This window comes from Geotrypetes seraphini, chromosome 12, assembly GCF_902459505.1.
Source record: "Geotrypetes seraphini chromosome 12, aGeoSer1.1, whole genome shotgun sequence".
Taxonomy (NCBI): domain Eukaryota; kingdom Metazoa; phylum Chordata; class Amphibia; order Gymnophiona; family Dermophiidae; genus Geotrypetes; species Geotrypetes seraphini.
The window spans coordinates 87,233,815-87,251,884 of NC_047095.1; the positions used below are offsets into that span (position 1 = coordinate 87,233,815).

The 18,070-nt window shown below is 42.0% G+C and overlaps 1 protein-coding gene across 1 annotated transcript in view; it reads right to left on the reverse strand.

The window, feature by feature from the left end:
- Positions 1-18,070, reverse strand: part of PAPPA2 (pappalysin 2) — a 546,937-nt gene that overhangs the window by 34,439 nt on the left and 494,428 nt on the right. The window contains exons 20-21 of the mRNA XM_033916510.1: positions 13,900-13,971; positions 1,590-1,688 (exon numbers count right to left, since the gene is read on the reverse strand). Coding sequence (XP_033772401.1) covers positions 1,590-1,688; positions 13,900-13,971 — 171 coding nt within the window. The remainder of the gene's footprint in view (positions 1-1,589; positions 1,689-13,899; positions 13,972-18,070) is intronic.

An 18,070-nucleotide genomic window follows, 5' to 3' on the forward strand; every position in this document is an offset into this window, starting at 1 on the left:
CTGTGAACATCTCTGACCCACCCATGTTTCTCCTATGGCTACACCCCTTTTGACTTATGCACTATAAAATGTAGGCTCACATTTTATAGAATAGGGCGGAGGGCAGATTTATGCGAAAAACCAAATGAGTGCTAATTAATACTAATTGGTTGTTAATGGCTTATTAACTAATTAGTAAATCTGGGATCTTCACCCAAATTTCGGCAACCTATATAGAATCCAGAAGTAAGTGGATTGGTAGCTCCTAAGATTTGAACTGTCTGAAGAGTGGAGCGCTAGACGGTCAACAGATTCTTGCCATTGCTAAGTGGTGGACACACTGTTCCCTCTAAGATGAGCGAGAGTCCTCCGGTACATAGATGAAAGCGCGCGGGACAATCGTGTGAGGACAAAGGAGCGCAGGACGTCAGCGCGCCGGATTAAAAGTTAAATTTAAAGTGCTCTGAGAGGGTGTGAGTGGGGAAACCCCCCCGGTTTACTTAGAAGTGTTGGTGCTGCCATTGGGGGTTACAGAGGTAAGGGTAATTTTTCCCTGTTTTAGGGAAAAAAATTACAGTTTACTCTTTAAGTGTGTGTGTGTATGTGGGGGGGAGGGTTCCCCCTACCACCCCCACAACGGCAGCGCCAACAATTCTAATTAAAGTGTGTGTGTGTGGGGGGGTATTCCCCCCCACACACCCTCAGAGCGCTTTAAATTTAATTTTTAATACGGCATGCTGACATCCTGTGCGCATTTGTCTGAGCTCCTTTGTCCGAGCGATTGACTGGCGCTCTCTAGTCCCGGCACCGAGTCCTCCACGTACAGTCCTGCCAGTAAGGGGTGCTGCTTCACTATCATATTTTCAATAATAAGGGACTGGCAAGCTCTGCAGGACTTCAGAGCACCTGCCTGTCCCAAGCAATTGAAAATACAATATTGAAACACCACGCTCACTGGCAGTATTGCAATTAGAGGATTCCTGCTCAACTGAGAGGGAACAATGATGGACAGACCTGGCAAATAACAGCATCTTTGTAACTGCATGTTATTTTTTTGGTATAGCAAAAAACAAAATTTTAATAGCATTGGAGAAAGTAGGTGGCTAGATAGAACATGTGCTTGATGTTTCCAGGGAAGATAGGAAAGCATAGCAGGCTGGTTTTTTTTTTTTTTTGAAACAGCTAGTAGGACTACAGAGACTGGTTCTGTGGAAGACTGTGTACCTTTAGTAGAAACACAGATAGAAACATGATGGCAGATAAAGGCCAAATGGCCCATCCATACTGCCCATCCGCAGTAACCATTATTCTTCCTCTCTAAAAGATCCCACATGCCTATCCCATACTTTCTTGAATTCAAACACAGTCTGTCTCCGCCACCTCTTCCGGGAGACTGTTCCAAACATCTAACACCCTTTCTGTAAAAAAAGTATTTCCTTAGATTACTCCGGAGCCTATCACCTCTTAACTTCATCTTATGCCCTCTCACTCCAGAGTTTCCTCTCCAAATGAGAGACTCGACTCATGCGCAGATAGGGCTGAGAAGGAGGAGGACAGGCAGAGAAAGAGAGTTTCTGCTAACTTACCTTTGTAATGCAATACTGTCTTACCTTTTTGGATGAAAGGGTGGAGGCGCAGCAATCTCCTCCATCGTACTGGCAGTATGCCCGGTTGTTGTTAGTGTCGCACCAGCCATCTGCTTGGAAAGGCTAATGAGGTAATGAAAAAAACAGAGGGGTAAAAGAAACAATGTGATATAGTAAGGTATAATATCTGGGTACTACTTAAGCATGGCAGTGGATGTTTAAAGCAAATGGTGACCGCCACAGGTGAATTTCAGGTCTCAGATTTCTTCACATCATAGTTGCAACCATCTGAGGCTTTTGAATACTGTCTCTTTCAAGATAGCCTTACATCTGGAATCTAGTTAGGTACTTGGGACCTGGGTTGGCCACTGTTGGAAACAGGATATTGGGTTTGATAGACCTTCAGTCTGTCCCAGTATGGCAGTTCTTATGTTCTTATCTGTGGATAAATTCTGATTCTCACGTTCTCTAGGGGCCCTCAGTGTTTAGCCCCAGATGTATGATTACCTTGAAAGGGACAGTATTCAAAAACCTGTGATGATAAAGAAACCCGCAACCTGAAATTCACCTGTAGGAAACACTCACTGCCATGCTTAAATTATACACAAAAAATAAGAAACAGTCTTCGCAGTAAACAACAGCACTGAGATCCACAGTAAAGATGATGGTAGAGTGGAACTTAATAAAACACATGATGTCTTCTTACATAGAACTCACACATTTTTATTGAAAAGACTCAACACAGGCCTTCTGTATGTTTCAGATATATGGCCTTCATCAGAAGTCTGAACTAGAGAATGATATGGGGAAAAAAAATTTTCCCTTATTTACTCAAAAACAAGCCCCACATGGACAAACGATACACACACCCAGCAACACTACATCCCACAACATTCACACTCCCCAAAGAGAAAGGGAAAAAGGAAAAAGAAAAGAAGTGGAGAAAAAGGCCTCAGTTCAGCTTCATCTGGCCAAAAAAACTCCACTCCTACAAAAGCTGTTTATGTATAAATGCTGAAAAATAGTCCAAGAAAACAAGGCAACTAAAGTAGCCTGCCAGGTGGTATCAAACAGCACACCTAATACAGATGAAAGTCAGTGGGTGAATGTAACAAAAGGCAGTATAGTCCAGCTCATAACATCCACAGCAAAAGCAAGAAAAATAACTTAGCTGCTAATGGCCTCCAAATCCAGAGGCACATTTGCAGCTCCAGCAGGCCAATAATTTTGTTCCCTTAGATAGGGACCCTTCTGATGATATCTTTGGTATGCTTGTTGGAATTGTGAATGTTGGTAGGAAGGCCGGCTTCCTTACTAAAGCTGAATATAATTTTCTCACGTTTAGATATTTTAAGGTGCCAGCCTTCTACTTACTTCCTAAGATACATAAAAATTTGCAGGTTCCCCCGGGAAGGCCTATAGTCTCTGGAAGGGATTCTCTATTAGAGCGTGTGTGTAAATATGTGGACATTCATCTTCAGCCTTGTCTCTCTTTAGTAAAATCTTTATTAAAGGACACTACACACTTTTTGAACTTTCTGGAGAGTTGGGAATCTATGACATCTGAGGTGACGTTTTTTGTTACACTAGATGTGGCGTCCCTATATACCTCTATTCCCCAGGACGAGGCTTTGGAGATATTATCAGATTTTTTGAATCAAATGCCTCGTCCGTGGTTGGTGCCCCCAGAGTTTTTGCTAGAATTGACTGCTCTGGCTATGAAAAAGAACTATTTTTTGTTTGAGGGTCAATTCTATATGCAGCTGTCAGGAGTTGCTATGGGTGCAACTTTTGCCCCGACTATAGCTAATCTGTTTATGGGAGCATTTGAGGAGAAGTTTGTTTACTCTTCTGGATTTTTTCCTTTGATGGTGGGATGGCTCCGCTTTATAGACAATATTTTTTGTCTATGGAGAGGATCTTTGGAAGAGCTGTTGGCATTTAATGCTTATATTAATGGGTGCCATCCCTCCTTGAGATTTGAAATGAAGTTTCATCAAACTAAGATTGCTTTTTTTGGATGTTTTGGTGGAATTAGTGGATGGAATTTTGTATACCACGGTGTACACTAAAGATACTGATCGTAACTCCCTGTTGCAGTTCAGTAGTATGCATCCTCATGCTATGAAAACCAGCATTCCTTTTGCCCAGTTTCTGAGGTATAGGTGCATCTGTAAGACTACAGCTGAGTTCCGTCATCAATCTGTGACCCTACAGGATAAATTTATTGATAGGGGGTATCCGGTTTCTGTGGTGGCCCAGGCTAGGAAGAGGGCTTTGTATAATCACAGGGAGGCTTTATTACAATATCTGGATGAGGTTCCCACTCAGGATCTGATACATTTTGTCTCTACTTACAACCAGTTGTCTAGATGTTCACAGCGGGTGATCCGCCGACATGTTAACATTTTAAAGATACATCCTTGTTTTCAACAGCTCAATATTTTGTTCTCTTATGTGCGTAATCGAAATTTGGGCGATGTTTTAAGCCTCAATGTTTTGAGAGTTCCATCTGACACATATGCAGCCATAACACCGGGACATCGGATGTGTGGTCATTGTTCTGTCTGTTTTCTAATGATCGAATTTGATGTGTTTCAACATCCTATGACTGGTTTTGTCTATAAGTTGAGGTGTTCCACTTCATGCTCCACTGAGGGGGTGATTTATGTGATTCTTTGCCCCTGCTTGAAAATTTATGTTGGGCATACTTACCGTCAGTTCAAGACAAGACTTATTGAACATAGATCATGTTTGAATACCCGGCGTTTGGAGGAACCGCTAGTGATGCATTGTTTAGAAGCACATCATGATTTTGGAGCCCTGCAATGTATTATGATTGAACATATTGCGCTCCCGGTTCGACGGGGGGATTGGAGACTTCTCCTGTGGCAAAAGGAGCAGAGATGGATTTATCAGCTACAATCAGTCCATCCTGAGGGTTTAAATGCCCGAATAGAATGGTCCGCCTTCTTTTGAGTTTGAGTGTTTTTTGATTGGTGGCTGCATGTGGAGGGGCGGAACTTTTGGCCTTTTTAAGAGCTGGGGTGAAGAGTCTTTCTGCACCAGTTTTGATCGATGAAGTGGTGAGGATGTTTGAGGAGTATGGTGGGTCTGGAATATCTGGATGTGAAGCAATGATATGAACACCCCTGACGCAGCAATTTGATGCGAAACGGAGGGTTCCCCGTTGGGTGTAAGGACTGCCTGGCCTGGATTTGGAGGCCATTAGCAGCTAAGCTATTTTTTCTTGCTTTTGCTATAGATGTTATGAGCTGGACTATACTGCCTTTTGTTACATTCACCCCCTGACTTTCATCTGTATTAGGCGTGCTGTTTGATACCACCTGGCAGGCTACTTTAGTTGCCTTGTTTTCTTGGACTATTTTTCAGCATTTATACATAAACAGCTTTTGTAGGAGTGGAGTTTTTTTTGGCCAGATGAAGCTGAACTGAGGCCTTTTTCTCCACTTCTTTTCTTTTTCCTTTTTCCCTTTCTCTTTGGGGAGTGTGAATGTTGTGGGTTGTAAGTAAGGCCTTGTAGTGTTGCTGTGTGTGTGTATCGTTTGTCCGTGTGGGGCTTGTTTTTGAGTGAATAAGGGATATATTCGGGCCCTAATCCTTGAGTATTTATTTCTAGTGGAAAAAATTTTTCCCCATCCCCACAGGAACGCAACTTCCCCGTCCCCCCCAAGTTTTGCCACTGTCCTTGTCCCTGCCCAATTCCTGCAAGCTCTGCCTTATCCACACAAGCCTCGAACACTTCTGATTTTAAATTGTTTGAGGCTTTTGCAGATGAGGACAGAGCATGCAGGAATGGGGCGGAGCAGGAAAAGAACTCACCGGAAAGGAAAAATGAGTTCCCACGGGGATATGGAAAATTTTGTCCCTGTGTCATTCTCTAGTCTGAACAATCACAGGGTAGGTAAAACTCGTAGAAGAAAGTTCTTGCAGACCAACTCACAACTCAGTAAGCACTTGATTTTGAGAAACCATATTCTTTTGAAACAAATGCTTAAGTTATACCCAGATATTCACCACCACATATTCTCACTCAAAATATTCTGCCAGTCGACACTGAACATTTGATTACAATAGTCAGAACTAAAAATTACCCGGATAACAGCAATATTCACTGCTGTTACCCACATGACCATTTTTGTAAACTAAAGTAAAAAAATAAATAAATAAACTGCATCTATTTCTCCCTTTTTGCATACTGTAGTACTGAGATGGCACTTTGCATAGACAGAACAACCGAAGCAGTTGTTGATTTTCTGTCTCTCATACCCACGTGCCCACACACAGAAAGAGCTGTGCATTTCTTGGCTCCATCTGTCATGTTCAGGGACTGGGAATGCAGACTGTGGAAGGAAATTATAATGTTAATTGTTTAGATTAAATATTTTTCTTGGCCCTAGCTCAGCTTTGCTGAAGGCCTTTCTTTTCTTCCCTCTTCTTCTCCTGGGGCACTGAGGTACAGAGAAAGCAATTTGAGGCAGTACTGGCAAAGTCATATAGAGCCTAGACTGGAATGTGACAAGATGCCAGTGACCTGGCATGACCTAAGTTTCATTTCAAACATGGCCTAAATATAACTCTTTTACCTTTTTTTTCCTTTAGGTATGACACATCATTGAAAATTGGGCCTTGGAAGAGTGAAATGTTTTGCTTACAAAGTGCATACCTTTTAGTCCAGATCACATTACTAAATCTCAAGGTACAGAATATGTTTTGATGTTTTATTAAAACTTTTTATACTGCTTGTTCTTACAACAGGTTCAAGCGGTTTACAAACACAAAATATATAAAGGAAAAGAACTCTATTTTAAGATAGGACAGATCTATATAAATTCAAAACAAAAAATGTATAGGTATGTGCGACGCACAAATAGAAGATTAGATTAGATATTCATTCATACCAATAAGTAAAAATAAAAGACTATTTGTATCAATTTAATAACACAGGATACTGACTGAAAAACCCACTTCCACTAATAAATATGAACAATTTCTGACAAAACAGAATCTTCTCCAAATGCGTCACGAAAATGGAAAGTTTTCAGCATAGTTTTGAACGCTTTAATATTTACCTCTAGCCTCAAATCCTGTGGTAAATGATTCCACAATTGTGAAGCTATAAAATAAAATTGTGAGCACTTGCGTATGTAAAACTTCCACTCGCTCCTGCCTCCAGTGCCACCATTATTCAAAATGCATGTTCTGAAACAGTAGAAAGGACATCCACCTGACTAAAAGGGGGAACTATAGGAATTCATCTGCAATTTCTTAAAATATAGAAACATACAAGAGCAAAGATACAGTATGTCATCCTGGCACCAACCAAAGGTTCATTAAGCTCAGCATTCTGTCTCCAATGGTGTCCAATCCAGTTCAAAGTTCCTGGCAGAATGCCTCCAAATAGATCCATTCTTTGTTGATCACATCTAGGGATAAACATTGACTTCCTGACAAATATACAGCTATAAAATGGTTTGTAGACCTTTCCTCCAGAAACTTATCTAAGTCCTTCTTAAATCCAGCTATGCTACCTGTCTTGACCACATCCTCTGGAACACATTCCATAACAAAATTGTGCATTGGGTAAAAAAATGTTTTTACTATCTATTAATTTTGCAGTCTCCTAGTCTTACTACTATTTGAGAAGGTAAAAACAGTTTCCTACTTACCTGCTCCACCTCACTCATGATTTTATAGACCTCTACCATATCTCCTCTCAGCCATCTCTTCTCCAAGCTGAAGAGCCCTAACCTCTTTAGCTTTTCTCCATAGGTGAGCTGCTCTATTCCCTTTATCATTTTGGCTCTGTACCTTTTCTAATTTCACTATTCAGTATCTTTTTAAAGACAGAGTGATCAGAATTGTATGTGATACCAAGGAATTTGTCAGAGGGTACTTGGTGTGACCAAGTACTGGCAGCTTTCCATTACCTGCTAAAATTGACCCAATCTCCCCAAGTTTTAATGAAGGAGCCCAATCTCTGCATTCTCCAAATGTACACGTAGACTGCCTCATTCTATAAATGATACTCAAAGATAGGTGCAGAACTGGACACATGGTTCTAGAAATGCAAACTAGTGATCACACTTGGGCCCATATTCTACAAATGGCGCCTTAACTTAGGCACTGGTAGGTGTCCTACTGATGTCTAAGTTAAGTCCAAAACGCATTTTAAAACAGGATTTCAAAGAAAATTCAAGGCGCCTCCTGGCGCCTTAAAAAACAGCACCGGAATCACACCTCCGGAAGTGCTTTATGCCACTTAACAAAGAAATTATTGAGTGCATCATTGCAGCGTTGTGACCTTACGTTCATTATCTAATCCACGATGCTGGGCCTTAGAAACATAGAAAGATGACGGCAGATAAGGGCCATAGCCCATCAAGTCTGCCCACACTATTTACCCACCCTCTTAAGTCTACTGACCCCCTAAAGAATAATTGTAATTATACTGTCACTTTGGAGCATCCCCTTAAGGGCTGCACCCAGGGTGGTTCCACCCCTTGGTACACCACTGGATCACCCTACTCTACCCTATAAGGGCAGCTCTCTGGGCCCAGATTGTCTTTGTTCCACTACCCCTTTATACTCTACTCCCACCCCCATAACATCCAGATCTTCTCTTCTCAAACCTCTCTTCATCCTAGCGTTCCTTCAGAGTCCCTCTCTCTCTCTGATATGCACTTCCTTTTGCTAAGCAGGGAGGACATGGCAGAGTTTTCACAGTGCAGGAGGGTATAGAGTCTCCTTTGCTGTTGCTGCCTCACTAACAAAAGTAGGATGAAAACCCACATTCTTGAGACAGCCTTCAACTCATAACCCTCCTCTCCACTGCCCTCTGCTCATCGTCCTAGTCAGCAGTTTAACCATCTGCTCTAGCTTTAGTCCCTACTCTGGCATCCTGTTTGTCTGTCTTGATTCTTTAGATTGTAAGCTCATTCAAGCAGGAACTGTATCCTTTGTGACTCTTTACAGTGCTGCGCATGCCTGGTAGTGCTCTAGAAATAATTAATAATAATAATAGTAGTAGTAGTAGAGTAGAAAGAAAAAAGCATTAGCACTACCTAGCACATTTGTAAAGAAAAAAAGAAGACTATTAGGAGGTATTGAGAAACCGGAGGTCCAGCAGAATGTTACCTTTCCAAAAGAGTAACGCTGGGCAATACATACTGCTTCATGCCTCACATAAGCCCCACAAATAATATGCTATATTGTACACTTCTCCCTCCGTATTCGTGATTTCCGTATCTGCGGATTTGCTTATTCGTGATTTTTCAGATGCTGACTCCGCCCCCCCAAAAAAATTACATCATCACTAAAGTTCTTTTTCCTTTTATTGTACTGATAAAAAAGTTTATCGTTGTCTGTCTTCATCTGCACTAGCCTCAAACACTTTAAAATCATAAGTAGCTACATTCGAGGAGGAGGGGGGAGGCAGTCAAGATGGCGGCGGCGTGTGAGCTGAGAGTAGGAAGAAGTTAAGATCCGGCAACTGCGGGAATTCCCGTTCTACATACCTGCTGTCTGATTGCTGTAATTTTTCAGCATTTTAATTTATGCCACACACGAAGAGGAAAGGGGTGATTAGAGCTATTTCCTCGCCAGCTCTAGCTTCCACCCCAGTCCAGCAGACGGTCGATCGCTTCTTTGCAGCTCATTCAGCGACGATGCAAGTAACTGGAGATTTGAATAGCCCGGCATTGGACGTAGGCTTGGGAGAGCCTATCGCCCTTTTGGGCCACGAAACATCTCTTTCACTTCCACCCGGCTGTAATCGGAGCTCTGGGGCAGGAGACTCGTGATCCAGGAAATGGATGCACGGGGTCTCCCAGCGAGGGCACAAAGTCAACGGTAGAACAACTGATGACTACAATCAAGAGGGCTGAAGGAGTATCAGCTCCCATGGAGGCTTCCTTGAACGATATCTGGCAGCTGCTTCAACGGATGGAAAATAAAATGTCCAAGTCCACAGAGGAGGTAACTAATATTACAACTAAGTTGGATAGTTTAACAGAGACTGTGGACTTGATGAAAATGGAGATTTCTGGTCCAGGCCAGGCAAACACAGGAAGAGTTAATACAATTGCAGAAGTTTAAAGTAGCTACAATTAAAGATAATACCTTAATTCATAGGAAACTTGAACAGATTGAAAATTATAATCGGCGGTTAAATCTTCGCTTCCTGAACTTTCCTCTTGCTCCAGGTGTTTTACCTATTGATTTTCTTAAGAGATATCTAAATGAGAACTTAAAAATACCTTTAAACAATATTCCTCCAATCAATAAAATTTATTATTTGCCAAACAGAAAGGTTTCACAAAAGGAAGCGGGAAAAAAAGAATGGTCAAGAACTTCAGATTGACTTTGAAAATGTGTCTTTACTTCTTGAACAAACTTTAACAGCTGACACGGAGAGAGCTACTCTTTTGGTGTCTTTTGTTTTTGAACAGGAAGCTAATATGAACTTGAAATTATATTTCAAGAATTCTCAAAAGTTATTTGGAGGTCAGAAGATATGGTTGTATCCTGATGTTTCTAAAACTACTCAGCAGCGAAGAAAGGATTTTCTTTTATTACGTCAAGAGACAATTAAGTTGGGAGCTACATTTCTTCTTGCCTATCCCTGTAAGTGCCTGGTTAGGTACTTGGGTGTTAAATATACATTTTATTCTCCAGAACATTTGAAACAGTTTCTAGATATCAAGAAAATCATCAAGGAATGATTGGAAAGGGGATTGTTTAGATTAATTTAGTCGTTGATTTACGCTCACGCCTTTTCCCCAATTGATTATGTAATTAATTTCTCCTTATATATACGATGACTACCTCCATTATTATTGTGGTCTATGAAAGGATATTAAGATCTAGATATTATATGATTTTTACTTTGAATAATTTTTCTTTCCTGTGTTTCACTTAGCAAGAATTATTCTTGTGAATTGTATTTGAAAATTATAAATAAAAAAAAAGCTTATCGCTTACCATTCATTCTGAAAATCGCTGCTTCCATGCTTCCTAGTGTGCACTGAGAAAAACGCTGCTTCCCAGCATTCATAGAGAGAAAGGCTTCTTCCCAGAATGCTTGCCTAATCCAAGCCCAAAAATCGCTGCTTGCTGCTCCAAGCCCAGAATAGTGGCTTATTTCAAAAACCGCGAATAACAGTAGAAAAGTTATTTGCGGTTTCAATAATAAAAACGAAGGCTTTTTCTAAAATCCACGAATGACATTAAAAAAAAGTTATTCACGATTTTTCCATATTCACACCTATGGTCCGCCCACATCCCCCGTGAATATGGAGGGAGAAGTGTAGTAGAATACAGTGCAGGCTGGCTAACAGGTACCACCAGGGATTGGCCTGTCAGCTGCAGACCTCACTCTGCTTCTTCTCTCCGCAGGCAGAGCTGATACCAAAGTACCTATTAATTTTGCAAAGCCATAAGATTGCTTTGTTTGAAATGTAATAAACCAATAGGATAATTTACCGCTTACATATTTCAAACACAACTCCTCCTCCTTTCTCAAAACAGTTTGCATGAAGAAAGAGAGAGGATTTTTGTGAGGAAAAAAGAGGAGAAAATCATTGAACCTGTGACCACTGGGCCACTCAGTAAAAGTCATTTCGAGACTGAAAGTACATCCAAGCAACCACATTATCTCATTTATTGCTTAAATTGCTTGCCCTGTTTTGTGAAAGCAATTTCAGCGCAAAGGTCTGAAAAGGAAAATGGATTATCGGCGAGAATAGCAGCAAGCTAGGCTTTAAATATGAGCACCCCCCCCAAACATGTGCATATGGCTGGCTGACAGCTGTCCACCCCAGACAGGAAGTCACTTCTTCCATGGGAAAGGCTAGAAGACAGAGCTGTGTATAAATGGATACAACTCTCCAGTAGAATCTACTCACTGATCCAGCACCATCCTCAGAAGCTGGTGGTCAGATCCTGTGCCAAGCTGTTCTTCCTAACTACATTGCGGGTAGAACAGACTATGGAAAACAAGCCCCAGAAAACCACAGGGGCCTCCTGACCCATTTGTATCCAGTTTCTGCCAAACCCTAAAAGCTATAGATCAAAGTTAGAAAGAAAAACAATAGAGGCATGCTGAGGGAGGACTTGCTGGAGTTAGTTAGGGGGATTTCTTTTTCATGTTGCATTCTAAGGGGAAGTGTTACACTTTTATTTCTATTAAATTGTGAGCAATGCCTTATGATTCTCTCAGTTTGTTGTCCATTTTTGTGGCAAGGGAGAGAAATAAGAGGGAAGGAAGAGTTGATATGGAACAAGCATACAGAAAGAGAAAAAAGATTATGTAGAAAAACTGATAGGACTACAGAGAGAAAGGGAGAGTGTGGACATAGAGAGAAGAGGCTACAATTAATTGGAAACTGAACAAAAACAATGAAAATAAATTAAGGACTAGATTTGTCAAAGACATGAAGTTGTAAACTTTCTGCAGTGAGAAGGAGGGGATTCTTTCTGCCAACTATGGCAATTAGAGTGGACATCTGGGGGCATGGCCCCCCTGCAAAAAATGGGATGCTAATTCTTAACATCTAGGGATTGCTGTGCTGCTCACCACACATTCTTTTGCCAAAGTACTATGGGGCTGATATCCAAAGCAATTAAAGCAGGCAGGGGCCTCTCCTGCTCACTTAGGGCTAGATTCACAAAGCAAACCGATCGTGTACCGATCGGTTTGTGACCCCTTTGCAACCAGTTTCCCTCCTGCACTATTCACTAACCTCTCCTGCGATCCGTTTCAAATCCGTGCATGTAAATGAGGGGAAACGCATGCAAAGTAGGTAGGGATATGATTCACCAACCAAATTTGGGACACTGATTGGACTGGCCGATGAAGAATAGAAGCGACTGATGGGGGCCAGTCGCACACATCTCTGCCAGTTCTCCTTCTCCATTGCTGCCCTGCACTCATCCCCGATCTTCCACTGCCGCCCTGCACTCTGCCCCCGGAGGGTTTTTCCTGCCCTGCTTCCTCTCTGCTCCGAGCCACAGTGCAGCCCCTCTTTAAACCCGCGGGCTCGCACTGCAGGGAACGCAAAGAGAAGGGCATGACCAGCTGAGTGTCGGCAAAGGGAAGAGGCTGCCGCCACCAGGTAGAGGCTGCCACCACCGGGGATAAAAGGAACAGCAGAGTCAGGGCCCAAAAAAAAACAAACACAATAAAAAAAAGGACACAAAACACATGCGCAGACCATCTGCAGGGAAAGCAGATGGTCTGCACATGCGTTAGGATTGCACACTAGCGATCCATGTGTGCAGAGGGGGGCATTCCTTCGAGCGCCCCCATCTGCATATTATAATTTGGCAAATTCATTGGACCTGCCCGGATAGGGCTCGATCGGGCAGGTTCGTGAATCTAGCCCTTTAAATCGCTTCAGGCTGCCTAAGTGGGGATATTCAGTGGCATTTAACTGGAGAGTGACACTGAATATTCCCACAGACTGCCCAACTAAAAAGTGGGCAGGTCAGGTATGGTGCTAGTGGCGGCACTGGGGAAGAGGCTGGGGTTATGTGGGTGCTGGCATATTCAGTGCTGGCACCCACATAGCTAACCTCAAAAGCATACAAGCAGGCTAGCCGAAGGAGAGTGTGGTGTAGTGGTTAGAGCTACAGCCTCTACACTCTGAGGTTATGGTTTCAAACCCCACACTGCTCCCTGTGACCCTGGGCAAGTCACTTAATTCTCCACTGCCCCAGGTACATTGGAGAGATTGTGAGCCCACCAGGACAGAGAGGGAAAATGCTTGAAGTACCTGCATGTAAACCACTTTGGATTGTGGTTGTAAAATTACAAAAAGGCGCTATACAAGTTCCAATACCTTTCTCCTTATGGGTGGGGCATGTGTCAATCAATGATGAAACTGAACAAAAACAATGAAAATGTTCTTTCCAGGATGAAACAGTAATCCTGTGAGGAGTGGACAGGATAGCTTCCAGAATGCGGAATGACCCAGGAGGATTAGAAGAGAGAAAGAAGCTAGATGTGCTGGGAAGGGGAAGAAAGTAATTCTAAGAGGGGCAGTAAGAGTGACCCTGAGAACAGATAAAGAGAGTACTCTTGTTTGGAAAGAAAAAACAAAAAAACACTGAGGGTAGAGAAAGTAATACTACAAAAAGAGGAAAGTGTAACTATGTATGTAGAGGATGAAATTTAAAAAGAAGACATAATAAGCACTAGGAGGCATGAACAGATTAATCCCAAAACAGGGGGGTGGGGTGGAGAGAGGCATTGCTCAAGATTTTAAGCAGAATCTAGGAGTTAGTGCATTTTTGATGCCAGCACATAGCTTACCTCACAGGATTGCATGCAGTGGAGATTCTTCGGTTCAGGATGCCACTGCAGCATGCCAGTACACACAATGCTCTACAGTGGGCAAAAGGAGAAAGGCTGTCAGAGTCATAGAGTTGCTTTATTTTGTTTAACTGAAAAACATAAGATACCAATAAAGCTTACTAAATACGAGGGTGGTTTCAAAAGTTTAGTTAAAAAAAATAAAAGTTAAATATTTTTAAAAACACAAAGTTATAGTTCAAATATTTTATTGATTTTAATATACAATGCACATTAAGTACAGAAAGAGAAATGTTAACGAGGCAAGATACAGATGTAAGGTTTGTTAGTGGCCCCCACAATATATGGTTTGTGGGGTCACTTGAGAGGCGCCCTTACAAACGCCAGGTCCCAGGTTCAGTTCCCTCACAGATGATTCACCAGGAGTAGAATCAAATAAGAAACACAGCCAGAGGTGGTTGCATAAAGAATATATTATAGAAATAGGCTTACAGAAAAGTAGTATTCATAGGCATTACAACAATTAAGCATTACAATTAAGTAGAGAGCAAAGCAGTTTCCCTGCCTTACATAGTTCAGAGGCAAAGAGACAGAGAGTCTGAAGTTCTAGGGAGAGCCAGAGAGAGAGAGAGAGAGAGAGAGAGAGAGAGAGAAAGAAAGAAAGGGGGATGGGGTGATAGTCTAAGTTTTGGGTTCCAGAGATCAGCCAGAGAGAGATAGAAAGAAAGAAAGAAGAAGAGAACCAAGACCCAAGAGAGAGGGGTGATGCTGCGAGGGGCTTTTATAGTTTGGAAACTTATTCTAAATATAGAATCAATAGAAGTTAAACATCCACATCAGTAGTAAACTCGTGCTAGACAGAAGAAGAACAGGCTATGGTCTAATGTAATTTCCGGTATGCCTCTGACAATAGTTTCTGATTAACTTTAGTTATCTGTGCACCTGGACATTGTCCTAAGCACCCTCTTAATCAGACATTAACACATTAACACCTTTTAGCTAATCATGATTTAATCAGGGCTACTTAAAACCATCTTTTCGGGCAATATGAAACAGTGTGCCTTCACTCAGGGTCTATCTGCATTCACATGCCAGTCAGATTGATATAATTTCCCATAGGCCTTTGCTGACATCAGTTATGCCAACTGAACATGCTGATTGCTAGCGATAGCTATGCTGACATCTCCCATACTTTTTTATTTTTATTCTTTTTATTCTTTGAAATGAAGGGAAGCTTGTGGTACCCTTCTACAGCCAGTCTGCAATTAGCAGATGCCTCTCTTACCTCCAACAGCACGTCCCCTGTCCTGCAGAATCTCCAAGCTATGAAGATAAACAGTTCCCATTATGAGTTCAAACCTCTGTCTTAGGTTGTATAGGCCATCATCTGGGCGGGGATCCCAGTATGCCCATATCTTACCCGTCGTTGAGCGAATGAGCGGTGCATAAGGGATGCAGGAAGCGTTCTCAGGAGGTTTAGGCATAAAAGTGTACTGAGATGAGCCCCCAAAATGTAAGGTTTGTTAGTGGCCCCCACAATATATGGTTGGTGGGGTCACTTGAGAGGCGCCCTTACAAACGCCAGGTCCCAGGTTCAGTTCCCTCATTGATGATTCACCAGGAGTAGAATCAAATAAGAAACACAGCCAGAGGTGGTTGCATAAAGAATATATTATAGAAATAGGCTTACAGAAAAGTAGTATTCATAGGCATTACAACAATTAAGCATTACAATTAAGTAGAGAGCAAAGTAGTTTCCCTGCCTTACATAGTTCAGAGGCAAAGAGACAGAGAGTCTGAAGTTCTAGGGAGAGCCAGAGAGAGAGAGAGAGAGAGAGAAAGGGTGGATTAATTGATGCAGAAGGAGGCACCAATTCAATCAACACAGATGATAGACCATCTGAGGATGAGCCACAGAAGAAAGAAGATAGGACTTACACCATGGATACGGACTTAAGACCCCCGAGGAACCCCCAACTAAAGAAGATTGGGATTATAGTTGGAGACTCCATCATAAGAAATGTGGACAGCCACATTCCGGGAGGAAGAGAAGATAGACTGGTCACCTGCCTGCCTGGTACAAGAGTCAAGGATGTGGCTAGCAGGATCACCAGGATCATAGACGGAGCAGGAGGAAAGGATACTGCAGTGCTTATCCACGTGGGAACCAACGATGTTAGCGGACGGAAATACGACAGGGAAGAAATAAAGGACCAGCTCTGCTCACTCGGAAGGCTATTGAAGGTCAGGGAGGTGAAGGTGGCTTTCTCGGAAATCCTACCGGTACCGAGAGCGGACACAATGAGGCAGGATGAACTGAGATGAACTGAGAGAGGGTGACTAAAGTAGGGAAAATCCTGTTATAAATCCTGTGTTTTAGGGTAGCACTGATAGAACCTGCAGTTTTGTTTAAAATACTGTGTTTTAGGTGGTATAGAGCCTATATTTCTGACTCACTAGTTTTTAGCCATTGTGTCTGATTAGGTGGAGAAGGGAGGGGCTCTGCTTTACTTCTAAGGTTAATTGCATTATCTTTGGGACATTGCTGAAATAAGGCTGCCCTGTGAACTTCTAAAAGCTAAGTTACTCAACATTTCATATTCTGCTCTTTTCACTGGTTTTCAGCATTATATCTGCTTAATTTCTCTTCTCCTCCCTGTTTCTTACTAAAAAAAAATATAAAAAAGCACAAAAAATAAATCCTTCTCTTTCCTCTGTTAAATCTTATTTCCTCTTCCTGCATTTTTGTTTAAAATACTGTGTTTTAGGTGGTATAGAGCCTATATTTCTGGTCACTTCACAACCAATCAAGATGACCTTTATTCTATGCAATCACTGTGGTGCTTTAATTCCAAGACATACTATTTGGAGGCTTAAGGCTTGCCCCATCTGTCTTCAACTTGCCAGTATTAAGGAGGAGCTCTGCAAACTTAAACAGGAATTGAATACAATTAAAGCAGCTTCCATCACTCCACAAAATCATACCAACTTACCACCTCTACCTCAAAGAATAAAACAGCCCAGGAATAAATGGGTCACAGTAGGCTCAGGAAGACTGCGACATGTAACACAGAAACATCCACCTTCACTAATATTACCTCTACAGAATTCCTTCGCTCCACTAGTGCACTGCGATACTCAGGAAAACAGAAGGGAGGTGGGACTTGAACCAATGAAGGAAACTCAAGAGAACAAGAGCACCCTAAGTACAAATAAAAAAGCCAAAAACAGAAAACTATTACTGTTGGGAGATTCCATCATCAGAGGCATTAACCTTGGAACACAGGGCGAGGAGACCAAAATAGTGAAATGTCTTCCAGGATCCTCAGCTACCAGGAGTTCCAGGCAAATACTGACTATAATTAAGGAAGAAACTAAGGATTTTAACACTGATGTTGTTATCCATCTGGGAACAAATGACCTGGCCAACAACTCCACACTTGCAGCACAGAAAGCTTTTCGGGAGCTTGGTGAGGGCGTGAAACCTTTTGTAAAGACTTTAGCTTTTTCTGAAATACTGCCTGCATATGGAAAAGGAGAGCAAAGAGTGAAAAACACAGAGGACTTTAATAGATGGCTCAGAGCCTGGTGTCATCAAGAAGGCTTCAGGTACATAGGAGGATGGGGAAATACATGGAAGGACAAGAAGCTATATTGCACTGATGGGCTACATATTACTACAGCAGGAAAAAGAAACCTTGCAGAGAAATTTAGACAATATTTTTCTAGGCATTTAAACTAGAAGGTGGGGGTGGTGTATGTACGAAGGACAATTATAGAGACCACCCCCGGCAAAAGAAAAGATGTGATAGTAGTAAAGGCTGCAACATAAGCAATATCAGCAACTCATTTCTTAGTATTGCAACGGAAAGTGAAACGACACAAAAATCCATACGAAAAAGGAGATTATCGCTGAAAAATAACTGGAAAGCGATGACCACAAATGCTCGCAGTCTAAGCAACAAAGTTCATGATCTGCAAGCCCTGATATTAGAGGCAGATCTAGATATTGTTGCTATCACAGAGACATGGTTCAGTGAATCACATGGATGGGATGCAAACATACCGGGATATAATCTTTTTAGGAAGGACAGAGATGGTCATAAAGGTGGAGGAGTAGCTCTCTATGTAAAGATCAATATCCAAGCGACCGAAATGCAAGGGACCTGGG